Source organism: Leptosomus discolor, chromosome 2, assembly GCF_034619465.1.
Source record: "Leptosomus discolor isolate bLepDis1 chromosome 2, bLepDis1.hap2, whole genome shotgun sequence".
Classification (NCBI taxonomy): Eukaryota; Metazoa; Chordata; class Aves; order Leptosomiformes; family Leptosomidae; genus Leptosomus; species Leptosomus discolor.
Window position 1 is genome coordinate 76,148,355 of NC_141392.1, and position 16,044 is coordinate 76,164,398.

A 16,044-nucleotide genomic window follows, 5' to 3' on the forward strand; every position below is an offset into this window, starting at 1 on the left:
GGGTTTCAAAAGGAAAAACCTTCTCCCTATCACCCATTATTTAATACTTGACACAACTTCAAAACACTACAGCCTGAAGCCATTTTGATTAATAACCTCGTCTCCTCCTAGGCAAGTAATTTATTGGTTGCTCCTCTCCTAAAGCAGATACTATAGAGTCTGTTTCGTGCTGCACTTTCAGTTTAGTGAAGACTGGTGTAAAAGAGCAAAGATTAAAGAAAATGGATTTACCATTTTGCTTTAAAATCATCTCTTTGGCAGCACACAAATGAATATAAAATAAAAGCCCTAGGAAAACTGTAACAAATTAGTCATGCATGCAGATTTGAGTAACAAAACAAAAAAAATAACCCTCCAGGTTGGGAAAAGTCCATGTTAAGTTTTGGAGCAACCAAATCCTTGCAATTACTCCTTACTATGCACACCTTGAGACTGCAGGGGCCAGAATAGTCTTTTGAATTCTTGACCCTGCCCAGACAAAAATCATTTAATTATTATAAGGCCTTGCAAGGGTAGACTTAGGTATTGCACAGGGAGGTTGGGGATTCGTTAGTGTGAGTTACGTTCACTGAGAGGCTGCCGTGCCCAAGTTCAGTGTGTGGATGCCACTGGTGTTCATAAACACAGCTCGGCTGCCATCTTAACTCACAGAAGTTCCTCGGTACTGGCTGATCAGCACCTGCAGACTGGTCTATGCCCTGATGTGGAAGCCTCAGCTTGGGATGAGAAGCCAGGAGCTCAGAAGCCCCTGAGCTCTTACAGGGAGGTGAGTCCTTGTCGCTGTTGCTGCTGCAGCTGGGGAACAGCCCCCTTCACCTTGCTGGAGCAGGAGACACAAGTTCAGATCTGCACTCTGCTACGTTTGGCTTAGTGTCAGAAAGACCAAATGAGACCAGATCTCTTGAATTGCTGCATCATACAAATCCTTACGTAAATGTTTGGAGTTCTGTCCTGAAAGGGCTTAATTTTTTCTTTGCTTTATTATGCTTATTTGGGGCTTTTCCAGAATCTCAGTTCTAGAAGGAAAAAAAACACCCTTCGTCAGATTTTTAGCCTCACTATTTTCACATCCGTGTTTTCTTGTTCAATCGGTGGTCTTTAGGCTTAAGTGGCCCTTTTTCTGCAGCTGTTATTTACCATCCAGATATATTTGTACCATCCAGATATAGTTGTGAAGAACAGCCTTTGCTTGGGTAGGGTTATCATACTGGTGTCTCTAAGTCTTCTCTGACATGAGAGATCCTGTGCTTCCCATAACATCTTATTAGCGTTTTGCTGCTCATCCAGCAGCTGGAGCATCAGCAATCAGTACTATTCAGAAGTCCCAGTGGGGTCTCTGCTAAGGCTCAGGCTGTGACTGACTTATTCCCCTTCCTCCCCTGGAAATGTCTGCACTGCTACTGCTTGTTGTCTCATTTGCTTTTATGTGGACACATCAGACTGTCTCTGTTACATCAGTTTCTGCGTGGCACAGTAGAAAGAGTTTTGTCCCAGAGCAGTGATTTTTTAAAGTGTAAATGACGTGTCCTGGCCTATTTGTAGTAGGAGTAACTCTGCACAGTAAAGTCCCACGTTAGCACTGGACCCTTTTGCACCAGGCAGATGTAATACGGTAGCTGTAAGATCTGAAACTCTAAATAAATGAGCTGCCAGGGAATGGAGGAGTGTGGATCTCGCCTCCATTAACTTGAATTTCTACATTTGAGATAGCTGTTGAGGTCCTTATAAACTCAAGGGAAACCGTTAAAGTGCAGTTCTTCTCATTTGAGGGCAGATGTTTAAAACAGGCTGGATAATGTGACCTGCGCATCTCAAATTGCCCCTCAGGAGTTCCTGTTCTTCTTTGTGGTCTATAAAGGGAGCTTGGACAACTGGTTTGGGTTGAAATGTCTAAGGCTGGGTGAGGTGCATCCCATCCTGAGTGACTTGCCCACAGACTCAGCTCTGTGCTCAGCATCTGTCTGTCTGAGATGCTGTCCGTGCTCCGCATTTGTCTGATAAGTCCCACAAACCTGTCTCATGCCTGATTCCCATGCTGGCTGCACTGAAAGGGAGAGCACTAGAGATAACATTGGGCAAGCTAGCCAGAAAATGTAAAGTAAATTTTTTTTTAAGTCATCCCATTAAAGCAAAAGCTCAGAGTGATGGAGAGTATGTTATTCTACAATGAGCATCTGCCTCTAGCCCTGTAATTTGGTTTATGAGTTCTTGTGAGACTTATTGCCCGTAACACACGCGTTCAGTCCCTTTGAGGTTATGTTGGTACATGCTGGGTCAAATTCATTCTCTGTGTAACACGACTGATTTCCTTGGAGTTACAGCAGAGCTGCAGTTTGAGCACTAACCATTGCTCTGTGTGAACGTTTTGTTTGGGGGTGCGTCAGTGAGCTGGTGAATTTTACTCCATTTGCTGAAAGGGACAACCGAACTGGTGCAGATGTTTCCAGGTGCAGCTGGAAATGCTGCCTTCTGTCACCTTGTAGTGGTTGCCCCTGAGTAATCTACAAGCTCCTGATACACAGTATTTCTTTCCTGGATGTATATATGTTTTAATTTTAGTGATAATGAAATCAAGGTGGTAATTGCTCTGTATTTACTTAAGTCAGCTGCAGCTGCTGCTGTGTAAAGTATTTTAATTGTACCTAGGTTGAAGAGTTTAGCTGCAAAGAGAAATAGGCTTGACAACCTCAAGTTTCTGGAAGCAAAGATCTTTGGACAGTGATTTACTGCTCAGCACCTCTCTAACTCTCTGTGTCGTTCAAGGAATGCCTCATACACATTCATTCCTTTACAGGGTTTCTCTTGGTCCTTTACATCTCCTTTTGCCTCATTTAAATTCTCTCCAGCAGGAGCAGTTCTCAAGATATTGTTAAGAGTAGTAGTGTTTCTAGGGAGTGACCTGAAGGTGCTGTTTAGTATGCAATTGTCAGGCACGGAGCGAAGAGCTTTTTAATGATACCGTTGGCTGAATGTGGTGCAATCCATAGCCTTTTCTTCCCCTAGGAGAAGGGCTAGTGCAATGCCTGAATTGTAATGAAAGTATTTCGCTGTTGAAACAGAACTTATGCAGGTCATCTTTGGGAAAAAAAAAAAGCACTTTCAAAGCGTATTATTGTCTGCTAAAAATTAGAAAGGAAGGAGGATTTTTTTTAGCATTTTCTTTTCTTTTTTTTTGTTGCCTTTGTTGTGGTTGTTAAGACCCTTCAGAAAAAATCAGGTATTAAAAACCTGCTTTCCCCCAGCTTTACTAGAGGGCTGCACAAGCTGTGTTCAATTCCCAGCACAGTTCGGTGCACTAATATGCCATTCCACCTTATTTTCGACAGCGGCAGCAGTGTAGCACTATTTCAGTGTCAGGGCACTTGCTACAGGCACTGTGGAGTCATCGTTGGTATGCAGCTGCCGTAAGAAGCCAGTCACTCCTGGGTCCCTTCTCCCACCAAAAGCGGAGTTTGGCAGGAGCCTGGGGAACCTGCCCTGTTTCACAAGGTGGTACCAGATGCAGGGTACCAGCTGAGCTCAGACCTGCGTTCATGCTCCCCAGCTCCTGCTGAAGCCATTAGCACCAGTTTAAGCACAGTAATGTGAATCTGTATGGTTTTAATTCAGCTGAATTCAATGTGCTGAATTTAATTCAAGGTGCTGAATGTCTGCTCAGGGCGGTGGTCCATGACATGACACTGGTTTTATGAGAACTGAGAGCAAGCCCCTTTCCATAAGCATCCTGGTCTTTCTCTGCTACCCGTCTTTCTCACAGTTTCCAAGGAGTAATTGACATTAACAAGTTCTTTAGATAAATGCCCTATCCAGAGCACTTAGGAGCTCTCTAAAAAATTTTAATCCCTTCCCCCCACCTTTGTCCCTAGTAGCTCATCGTCTTCTTGTTATTGTTTACAAATTCATGTCATTGGAATTGGCCGTCTCTTGTTTGAATACTTTCACCTTAGTGTCTGGATCCTTTCTGGTCTCGTTTTTTGATCCAACAGCAGTTTATAAAGTATCCCTCCATTCTCAAAAATTTCAAATCTAGAGGTCAAAGCCACAGCAGCTCTCCTTTCCCCTCCTCACTGCCGGTCCCAGATGAGTATTGGTAGTCATGCAAGCAGTTCAGGGTGTTCCTTATTCTTGTTTTCAGGAACGTGCAGCTTTCTTCCTACTACGATTGCAAACAAACAGCAGGGTGGACAGACAAACGGTGAAGCAGAAGAGAGGCAGGTTGGCACCTTGGACGAGAAATGGAGTGAAACAAATAGATCCCCATGAAGGGGTGTAGTCTTAAAGGACTTTATTGCACTGGCTAGTGTGGATGAGAACCAGGTCCTCCACCAGATTCAATTGAAGCTACTCAGTTTTACCGGGGCTGCACGTTCTCATCCTGCAAGAGATGTTCTTTAAAGCGTGGTGAACATTTTTTGAAGATGGAACTCTGAGCCCTTTCTTCAATTACTTACATTTAAAGGCCCCCGTGGGCACTGTATTAATAAACAATCGCAGGTCTTGCAGCCAAAATGCTGTTTACTATGTAGAACCATTTTACAGTAGCCCAAACCCTCTGTCCCTTGCATACATGCACACACTTTGCAGGTCTTGCTCCTCAGGGCTTTGGGAATAATTGCCTCTTAACTATTTGCCTTCTAATGCAAACCTCCTGCGCTGACTGCCCCCTCGTCCCCTCATAATGGGTTTCTCCTGTTGCTGCTGGCTTTCACCTTTAGCAAGACTGGGAGAACATGGCTTTATGTAAACACGAAGCTGGGTCCCACTGTCCTTGCTTGGTGCTGGGGCCACACAAACAGACTGCAAATGTTTGTTCCCCTTTAATGAAGAAACTTGAGGGTCCAGCGTACAGCGTTTATTCTTTTGAGTAAACATCCGTTCCCACAGGCATCCAGCAGCGTCTGGCAGAGGAGATCAAAAGAACAGAAATGAAAGGATTTTCCCCCCTTTGCAGGGGGAGCGGGCAGCGGGACATCTCCTGTGAGATTAGATGGCTGAATGCGCTCTTTGCAAAGCAACTTGTGCGCTCGGCCAGGGCTGCTGCACAGAGCGACGGCGCTTCCAGCCTGAGCTGTTGGCTGCTGGTGGAATAAATGCAATATTTAAAATGCCTGTTTGCAGCATGGGCTTTGGCGAGCAGAGCTCTTGCCGATGATCAGGCTGATAAATAATTTAAGATCAAGGTTTCTGCAGCTCCCTTGTGGGATTTTTTTTCCCGCTTGGGCAATCTAGCCATTGAATTGAGGGACTTGGTGAGGGTATGTTGTTTTCATCTTGTTCTGTACAACAGAGGAGCCATGCAAACTGAGAAAGGTAACACTGTGCAAGTGGGAGCTGGGACATAGTGTTTCTGAGCAGGAATGTGTGCTTGTGAGCTGCTGCCACGCAGAGCAAGCGAGGAGGTTCACTGTTTGGGGACTCATGTCCTCACGGTGGTTCTTCACCCTGTTTCCTCTGAGAAAGCATTGCTTTGAGTCCTCAGCTAGTGGTGAGGTTCCTGTTGCTCTGGAGGCTGGTCTCCATTTAAAGAGATGGGGAACCAAGATCTTTGATGCTCAGGATTTTTGTGAGGGGAAGGTCCTCTCCCTCGGCATTGTCGATATGTAGTCCTGGCCTGCCCCGTGCTGAGGGCTTGTAGATCCTGTTCTCTGCATTGCTGTACAGGAATCTTGGTCTTGCTGAGTAGCAAGCTGGTCAAGAAGTTAAGCACAATACCCCTAGCTTTATGGTCATTATAGCGTGATGCTAGCTAAACCCATCAAACCTGTCTGAAAATCAATTCAGGCTTGGGGACATGTATTGTTTTATGATCAGAAGATGATTAACGAGTGAGCTGCCGTCTCTGGCTGGTCCAGTGCCCAGCGTGAGTCAAGATGGGAAGATGCCAAGAACTAATCCTACGGTGAAGAAGGATGTTCGTGATGACAGGAAGGCCATAGGTGAAACCCTGCAGCTTCCTGACGAAATGCAGCCAGGGAGAAAGGGTTTTAGGCCATGCTGATCTCCTAGGTCAAGTGCTGGTTGTTTGTCCAGAGATTATTTTGTCCACTGGTAGAGCGGCATTGGAAAAAACCTCCTGCCAGCTAAAAGGCCTCTTCTTCTCTGCCTGTCCGCTGGCGTAAGTGGCGTTGCTTAACTGGGCTGAACTGGAGGAGGTGGAGGGTGTCTCTTTTTCTGTAATGAGTCTTCAGAGAGAAATTGCTTCCGGATAGAGTATGTGGGAAATGTCCCGGCATCAGAGATCAAGGGAAGAAGTGGGGAATAAAAGTGCCAGGTCGCCCCATGCCTGGGCTCTTCAGCTGTGGGAGGGAGTCACTTGGGGTGCCCATGTGGGTCCTTGCTGGGAGCAGTCCCCTGTGGGACGATATGGGTGAAGTGCTCATAGTGCTCCTGAGCACTCAGCTGAGATTGATGCCTCCTGCATGCACCGGGTGGGCTTTCCGGATGGGTACGTTTGTCTGTCTGGGGCCATTACCACTTCTGGCAAGCTGTTGCTATACTGATAGTTGGCCGTCAGAGAAAGTTAAATAAGGTTTCTTAATATGATTTTGAAACATTTTCTCCAGCTTGTGTTAAACATAAAATGACTTAATATCGTGCCCCTGCTGTGTAACACTTTCATGGAAGCACATCACCAAAACTGGAAGAAAAAAAAGACTTCTCTGTCACTTGCAAGGCTGCAGAGGATCAGTAGTGAGAGCAGAGGAACAAAGCTCGTCTGCACGCACTGCTGGTTTTCTGGTTTAGTGGTGTGTATATTGTATGAGTGACTTCAACTGGATAGTTGCCCTTTACTGTAAAAAAGGACCAAAGACCATGTAAGCACCCAACTGCACAAACCAGCTTTGTGGCTTTGATGCCTGAAGCAGATACTTGATGATGTGCCCGATCTGTCACGTTGGGAGCGAATAATCTCAAATGACACATTTGTCCCAGAGTCATTTTGAAGTCGGCCATACGGACCATCACAGACGGGGGTGTAAACATGAGTAGGAAGGAAGGGAGGTAATTTGAAGGAGACGTGCTGCTGTTTGGACCCGTACATCACTGATCAGTAGTGATTGACTTTACTCTTGTTGCTCAGACTGTGCCCACAGCAGTCCCAGTCTCCCCGCCGGATGGCTCAGAGAGCGCCGGAATGGTTCCCTCTCCCACCGATCACAGGGAGAGGCAGTCGCAAGCTGCTGGGAGCGTAATTTGCTATTGGACTACGTGGCATCCTGTCTGCCATCAATTACAGCCTCGGCTCAGAATAAAAGGGAATGAAAGGGACTTAAGATCCAAGCCATCGCCTGCTGGTGAGGAGGGGCCGTGGATGCATTTTGAAAGGAAAGAAAGCGAGGGAAGTGTCACGCCGAAAGGTTGTAGGTGTTACCTGCAAAGTCCTGTGCTATCAAAATATGAACAGGTTTTTTTCCTAGAGTTTTGTTTTCTGAAAATAGAGAATTGTACTTAGGCGGAGAGGGGAAAAGCTGATGCATAAGCAAGCAGAGTTCATCTTGCTGTACAGCTGACATCAAAATGGTAACCGGGTCTCAGGAAGCCGGTGCAGAGGGTCAGTTCTCACAGCCTCCTATCCTAAGTGCAGCACCGTGGTTCAGGAGGGCAGGGTGGTTCTGAGCTCCGCTCTTCTGCTTGAAAGCCGTAACCAGCTCTCCCCTCCCTGCACCCAGCTTACGCCTCAGAGCTGCTCCCTGAAAGGGAGGGGTCCTCCTTACCTGGCCTCTGCCTTGTGTGCTGGTTTTGCCTTCCCTGGCTGCCGCTTCCACATGCTGAGTTTGTGCTGGAAGTAATACAGCTAAATTGCTTCCTGCAGCTACTCACTCTCAATTGACTCTTCTCCACAGGGAGCTTTAAATGGTGCCCACGAGGCAGCGCAGAGCCTGAAATCCCCGTTAACCCTGGTATTTCAAAAACGATCAAGGCAACAGAGCTCTGATCTCTGCTTTAGGAAATGATGCACAGTTGTAACAAGTCATTACCCTAAAAAGAAGAAATGAGCCATCATACAGATGTGTTAACCTTCACTAACTAGAACATTCTTTTTTAGCTGTTTTATATGCTTGGTTGTGCATGAGGAAAGGCCTTTTTTTTCCTCCAAGTGTAACTGGTACCATGCTGCAGTGCTTTTTCAAGGGAGCTAAACTGAGAAAACATTAAAAAAATCCACATTTTTTACTTTTCTGTGATAACCTGGTTAGTTTGTGGAAGATAAGAGGATTTGTGGAAGATAAGAGGAACCAGCCTCAGTTGTGAGTGCTTGAAACTGGTGAGTAATCAACTGCCATCCTTTACCTTGAGGTGCTGTAGATCTTTGCCCTCCAGGATTTACTCCCAGTGGCAGACTCCAGCTGTGCTCCCAGGTGAATTAGAGCTCTGCATTTACAGATTTGTCCACTAATCCTTTCACTGGTACTTTGAATCAAGGCATCTGGGAGGTGATAGTGCATTTCTTATCAGTAGTGCACTGCTTGTCACTGATGGTAAACATCTCCTGAGCGGTCTAATCATCACAAAACTTGGGTTCAGTGTTAGCAGGATGCTTGTTACTCGCTCAGATGCTCTGACACAAAGCTATTCTGCCGTTTATTTTGCCCTATCCATAGCATAAAATGGATACTCTGGGCTGAGATGGATGCCTTGCCTGGAAGACAGTCACTAAAGTTGGTGGATAGAGACAGGTACCTTTTTCCAGGTCTCTGAGGAGTGCAGAAGAACCTCTGGTTTGTGTGTGCAGCATATCCCCACTAATCTTATGTTTCTTTTCTGATCATTTCAGTATGTGTTTAAGTAGTTATTGTGCTAACTTGTTTTATCCTACTGAGGCATTGGTTAGCAGATACTTTTCAGATCAATTTTGCAAATGCAGTGCTGAGCATGCAGAGTGCCTGCTGAGCAGCCAGAGCAGCAGTTAGTGTCACAAGAGAAAAACAAACAAACCTGGATGATGACTGGAAACAGTACGATGGGAAAAAGATGTCCTACTGTTGGCAGAAAGCAAGATCATGGGAAAACAAAAGCAAACAGAAACATTTATCCTCCCTACCCCCTCAAAAAAAAAAAAGAGATTTTGAATAATTTTTCTCCTTTCAAAGTTACAGAAGTCTTCCAAAGATAAAAATCAGTGATTTCTGAAGTGCAGCATCACAGTCCTATGGCAATTGCACTCATGTGGGTGCAATCGACTACCTACAAAATTGCATTATAGGTAGAGCTGCGAGCTGGTATCTGAAAAATAACGTATTTAAATGTATAAAGGAGATCAAGTGAGCTCAACCATGAAGTAGTTCTCAGCTGAAATGTCGTAAGTAGCATCATTTACATTCAGCCTCCCTTTGAACCCAAAGGAGCACTATGTTGAACTGTTTCACTGACCCACGGATGGACAGACTGACAGGCTCTTTGTTGCAGAGTCAAGTTAGGAAATACCAGAGCTAAGGTTGTCTGTGCAACCTTCCTCTGCTCCCCATGTGAACATGCCACAATACGGCCTTTAATTCCATAATCCCTAGGTCATTTTCCGCTGGCCCCCTGCCTCCCTCAGTGTGGAGGAGGCACAATGCCATCTTAATGAGCAGACAAGCAGTGGCTTGGCTTGTTGTTCTTTGGTCTGTGACCGTGGACTTCATTCAAGTCCCACTCTCCAAGTCCTGCTCTGAAAACGTAGTGGTTTGTTTTCAGCTGTTTTACAGCTTGTCCCACAAAAGTCTCGCAGCCCTTCACGGGCACAACCCTTGCACCCTGCAGAGGGTGTTCAGCAGTTAATACCCTCGTTTTACAGATGGAGACCAGAAAGGGCAAGCGTTTAACACCTACTGACTCTTGCCATCCCATGGCCATCTGTAGTGCTGGAGCACAGCCCCTGAGGAGGGCTGGCGTGGTTGTGAGCGCTCTGCACCTCAGCAGATCAGGCCCTGGTTCCTCCAGTCAGCCACCCAGAGAACAAGGAAAGGGAGATGTGGCCACTTCTTGCTGTGGCCCCGTGGTTTCTGGCGATGGCCTGTGTGAAGCAGAGCTCTGGTTGTACGGGAGAGATGCTCACAGCACAACCCCTGCCCCATGCCCCTGGGCAGAGGGGTCTGCAAGCCGGGGATGGTCAGGGCATGGCCTGATGCTAGCAAGGTGTCCTGGGGTGGCGTGGCTTAGGAAAGCGGTTGCCTTGGCAATGCTTTTACATCACTCACCCAAATTTCTGTCCTATACCTGCACAGGTGCCTTTTCTGACACGGCTGTGACAGTGAGGGTAGGCTTCCAGAGAGAATCTGGGGATTTGGTTTTTGTTTTTTTTTTTACTATTCTGGACTCTAAATATTGAAGTCTGAAGTTTTTAGCTTCGAACACATCTTGAGCATGAGCAGATGGGCAGAAGCAGCAGCTCAGGTGGAACCAGCACAGGCAAACCCCTGCTCTCATGAGGTGGGGGGGTTCCCCTTGTTTGGCTCTGTGAAACACAGGCCCTTGAGCTGTGCAGCTTGTGACCACTACTACAGTCATCGTTTTCTACCAGGTGTGAAACTGTGATGAGATGCTCTTTTTCTTAAAGCATACAACTCCCCTCCCCCAGCTAATCTCCAAGCAAAGACAACCGACAGTTGTGTTGGGCTGTGAGAAGTTTGATTGCTGAATATCTTGCTACAAAATTAAATAATGGTCTAAAACTAAACCAGGGTGCTTTTCTGTTGGAGGTATTTTCCCCTTCAGACGGCTTCACAGCTTCTTTCCAGCTATCCCTTTTTCTCTGGAGGAGCTGCACTTAAAACCCTGTGGACTCTTTGCATAATTCTCTTTTGATTTTGTCCTCCTCACTCAGCATCCATAGTGATGCCTGCAAAAGCTTCAGACAGCAGCTGGGCCATGGGGAGCTGGTGACCTGAGGTGCTCATAGGGTTCATTTCACTTTGGCCTTCTCTTGCACTTGTGTGGTGCCTGTAGCATCTGGCACATGAAGACCCCGCTCTACTGTGGTGCATGTAATCTCTGTTAGTGTGTTTTGTTCTGTCACAGGATTGTGTGATGGAGAAATAAGGAACAGTAATGCCTTAGTGTCTTTGTTTAGTTAGGTGGGTTTCTTTTTTCCATAGCTTTGATGCCACCACAAGATTTGTGAAGGAACAGGAACACACTATGGTTGTAGGACGAGCTGCATCGGACACCTAGGGGTGAAAAGCTTTTCAGACTGGGAGATGGAGGCAGGAGGAGAAGGGTGGTGAACAGGCAAGTATGAAAGTTCACGTACTGCCTGTGTTAGCCCTAGGGTGCTCAGAGCTTTTTAAATTTTTTTTTCAATACAACAGGAATTGTACATAAGAACAATTATGTATATTATAAAATGGACAAGGCTGGCCTCAGATGTTATGACAATAATTGCAAAGCCTCTCATTTTCACATAGTAATGGTGTTTTTGTTGCAGATCGATGTCCTCAAGGCAGACGTGGAGAGCGCTGAGTGGAAAATTTTGGAAAACCTGATCCTGGAAGATGTTGTTGAGCAGATAGGACAGCTGGTGTTTGAGGTGCACATCCACTGGCCTGGGTTTGAGGTCAGCGGCAATGACAGCACCGTGGTGCGGTACTGGTACAGTCTGCTCCGAGAGCTGGAGCTGAAGGACTTCAGGCTTTTCCATACCTACAAAGACTTATCAAAACCACAGATGTTTCTGAAAAAGGAAGCCTTCAACGCCAGTAGCTGTTACACACTGAGCTGGGTAAATACAAGATGGAAATAGCAGAAAGGAATTTATGATGTGTGACTGCGAGCCATCTGGCCCCATAGCGTTATTGAAGAGGACTTTGGTGTCACTGGCTAAAGTTGCTAAATACGCACGCAGTGACTGCTAACAAAATGGACTGGCTTTTATTTTTCTATGTCGTGAAAGGAACTGGCACTAGGAGAAAATACATGGTGCAAATTTGTATAGCAGTATATTTGCTAGCAGGTACACTGTCTCAGAGGACAATTTCTGTAAAGGTTTGTCTTGGGGGGGTGGGGGTGGGGGTGGGGGGGAGGATCTAAAAGCACGGCTTTCCCAGGCTGATCCATGCCTGAGTGTGCTGGCACTGAGGGCATCCCTCTGGGGCTGCCCCGGGAGGCTCTGCTCGCTGAGCTGTGCCGGCCCTCGGGCAGGGGAGTGCTTGTGAGGAGGTGCCTTTCTCAGGAAGGGTCAGGTGTTACTTCTCTGTAAGTAAAGCAATCGTCTTTGATTTGCACCTTCTTTACTTTGGCCTTGTTTCCTGTGAACAAATTTTAGGCAAGAACAGTGTGTTCTTGAACCCGCTGGCAGATTGCAGCTGAATTTGTCAGAGGCAAAGTCGCCACCAAACTAAATTCCTACCTGTTCCGTTCAGCAGCTTTTGAGTGCTCTGACTTTGGCTCTTTGGCTCAAGGCAGTCTGGCTGCAGGAAGGGAGTTCAGCGCTTCTGACACAGGAGATGGTGGGGCAGAGAGACTCAGCTGCTGGAAAAGCTGCTGCCAGAGGTCACCCTCCTCACCCTCCAGAAGCTTCAGCCACAGAAGACAGGGCTTCCCTAGTTCATCTGCTCAAAGGATGTCTTGTTTTAAATTACTCTTATTTAAATTACTCTTGTAGTGCCTGAAATGGTTTTTCGTCTAGCGAGATACTTATTTAAAAGAGCTGAAAGTGAAACCTGGTCTTTTCATTTGTTTGTTTTGGGGTTTAGTTGACTGTTTAGCTGTGTGCCTTTCCCAGCACTGCGCCTAGGTGCCTGCTGCCTCCTCACCACCTACCTGGCCCGGCCACCTCTCCCTGACACACGAAGGCCAACCCCTGGGTCTGCACTGGTGCTGGCAAAGGTGGTGGTGCAGGCAGGTGCCCCGGTTTGCGGCTGTGCTGGGGCTCTGCAGGCTGCCATGTGGGTTGTCTGCAGTGTACTCCCAGGAGCCAGCCTTGGCTGTTCACTGAGGAGCTATGGAGTTGGGGGGGGAGGGCTAAAAAATACATAGCAGCTTGGGTTTTTTCTTTTCTTTAGAAGAATTTTGACATTAAACTTTGCATTAAAATATAAGGTGACACCACTTCCATGTCTTTGATATACGGCCTTTGTAACTGCCTTTGGTTTCTGACTCCTGCAGGGCTCAGTGTTCCTCCCCTTGATGTGTTTCAGCCCAGTGTTGTGTTTTTAACAAGTCTGTCTTTCTCTGTCCCCGTGTTGTTCCTTCTGTTACAGTCCTGGCATTTCCTTCTCTCCCTTTATTACCCTCCTTTCCTTTTTCTCCCTCTCCACTGCCTCAGCTCCTTCATCTCCTCCTTCCCAGAGCAGGGCTCTGCACTGGACCCAGCATGCCCACAGGATCTCAGCAAGCAGCCAGAGGTGGGGAAAGTGGGTGTAGGAGCTCTTCCTTCCAGGCAGGTGAGTCAGCTTTCTCCCAGAGCCACTGCTTTGCCTCACCAGTGGATCCAGCCATTCCCCTCGCCTTCCCCAGGCTTTGCCCCAAGCCAGGCATCTGCTTTCCTCCTCTTCCACCTCTCTGAGGGCTTCTGCTGCCCCAGAGCGGGCAGGGACTGCTCTCCCTCAGCTCCATTTCTCTCAGAACAGGCGGGTGACCCTGCTAGGGTGACAGCCTTCCTCCACCACCCTTGCTCTGGGGCTGTGGGGAGCAGCCTGCCCTGGCCCCAGCGTCTGCCTCCCACCTGGACCTGCAGAGCCCATCATGGGGCTTGAAACTGCTGCAGCAAATCCCACTTTGACCATCCGTGTTGGTCACAGAGGCCTCAGACCTCGGGTTGCTTTGGAAGACGCAGAAAAACCACCTCCTGATTCAATGGTGAAGGACCAGGGTGGTGAATGGCTAGTGGAAATGGAGGGGATTTTAATCTCTTCAGTGAAAGCGAGCTCTGTGCCCTCTCTTCCTAATCACATTTGAAATTTTAACTCGCGGCTAAATGTCAAACCCTTTCTTTTATAACACACGCACGCTGGTTTTCAATCTGCTGCCTTTCAGTCACGCTGACAGTGCCTGGCATTGTATGGAGTCTCTGGTTTACTGCCTCCCCATTTTTATTCTTTTTAAATAGAAATCCATCTACGTTTTTAGTTACACTAGGATTTGCTGAAGTACATTTTAATTCTAAGGGGACTTAACACAGGCTTCTGCACATCAAACGCCTCATTTAGGGAAGAAGGACAGTGCAGCTGGACTGCAGCTACTGACCAGGTGATGACCCCAGCTATGCCTGTGCTAGTAAATGAGGCAGTGGCAGGCAGCATGCACAGAAATGGCTGTCTGGTTAACTAATGAGATCCCTGGTACAGTTTTGGCTCAGGCCATCTAGGACTCTCCCAGATGATTCCTAGGCACAGCCGTGGAGTTAGCCCAAGCCGAGGACAGCTTGGATGCAGCTACCTTGTTTGGGAAGTTGAAAGAGTAAATGGCCAGGCCATCTTTGCCAGGTTGCCTCAAGGCTGGGGAATGCCTCCTGGTACCGTTTTGTTTTCTGATATAATTGAACACAAGCAAGTGTCAGATTCTCTGCCTGGGACGGGGTGATCCTGGTTATACATACAAATTGGGGGATGAGAGGCTGGAGAGCAGCCCTGCAGAAAGATATGTGGGGGTTTGAGTTGATGGCAAGTTGAGTATGAGTCAACAGCATGCCCTGGCAGCCAAAAGGGTCAACTGTGTCCTGGGGTGCATCAAGCACAGCATAGCTAGCTGGACAAGGGAGGTGATTGTCCCACTCTACACTGCACCGGTGCAGCCCCACCTCGTGTGCTGTGTGCAGTTTTGGGTGCCTCAATATAAGGTGGACATCAAACTATTAGAGTGTGTGCAGAGGAGGGTGACCAAGATGGTGCAAGGTCTCGAGGACAAGACTTACAAGGAGTGGCTGAAGTCCCTTGTTGCGGTCTGCAACTTCCTCAAGGGGGGCAGCAGAGGAGGAGATGCTGATCTCTCTCTGGTGAGCAACGACAGGACACAAGGGAAGTGGATGAAGCTGTGTCAGAAGTTCTGCTTGGACATTAGGAAGAGGTTCTTCACTGAGAAGGGTGGTCAGTCGCTGGAACAGGCTCCTCAGGTCATGGCACCAAGCCTGTCAGAGTTCAGGGAGCATCTGGACCATGCTCCTAGTCATATGGCTTAGTGTTAGGTAGTCCTGTGAGAAGCAGAGAGTTGGACTCGATGATCCTTATTGGATCCCTTCCAACTTGAGATATTGTATGAGTTTATAAATGGAGCTCCCGTTTCTGATCCTGCACATCCACCTGGACCAGGGAGCAAGGGGCTTTGCAGTCACCAATGGCAGGGCGCTGCGGGGGGTGTGGGGGGGTGGGGCACCATGTCCTTGTCTGTGCAGTGCTCAAAACCAAGATGACCTGTTGCAGATGTGTTGGATTCCTCGTGTCCAAGACGCTGGGCAAAACACTTTCCTCAGGGCCAAGCTACATATTGCTGTCCCTGAACCAGGTAATACACAACCCAAGAGATCCACATCCTCTGAAAATGAGTACGAAATGCCTCCTCTGTGATGTCCATGCTTGTGGCAACCCTTGTACATTAAGTACTGAGGTTGTTTAACAATGTAGAGCCATGAAGAGCTTCATTAAAATGTGGAAGGCTGCCAGGATTTCCTAAACCCATATCTAGCTTGTTGGAACAATTATGCTTGCTGCACCACAGAATGGCTCAACTCCCATTTTTCAAATAATGGGGTGGCAAAAGCCCAGCTGCAAGTCCTGATTTATTAATAAAGCATATAAATGTGGGCTCCAGCACTGTGCAGGTTTTTCTTCCTGATTAGAGTAACTAGCCTAGTAACTTAGTATCGTTTGTTTAAGAAACCAATAGATAGAGGTTAAAAAACAAATTATGTGACACCTCTCAGATGTTAAAATTCCAAAGGCGTGCACATCTTCCATCATTGCCCTGAAGAAAATAATGGTGAGATATCCAAATTACAGAGATGGAGTCGAGGTCCGTCCTGGTTCATCTTTGGTTAAGAGTTTAGTAAACCCTCAGCTAATCTCTTGCTCAGGATTGCCAGGTAGTGTCAGGAGCAGTTCAGGCTGTAGCAAATACATCTTCTGCAAG

At 47.2% G+C, this 16,044-nt stretch overlaps 1 protein-coding gene across 1 annotated transcript in view; it reads left to right on the forward strand.

Moving 5' to 3' along the window:
* Window positions 1-11,722, forward strand: part of METTL24 (methyltransferase like 24) — a 47,559-nt gene extending 35,837 nt beyond the window's left edge. The window contains exon 5 of the mRNA XM_086461302.1: window positions 11,408-11,722. Coding sequence (XP_086317428.1) covers window positions 11,408-11,722 — 315 coding nt within the window. The remainder of the gene's footprint in view (window positions 1-11,407) is intronic.
* Window positions 11,723-16,044: the final 4,322 nt, after the last annotated feature.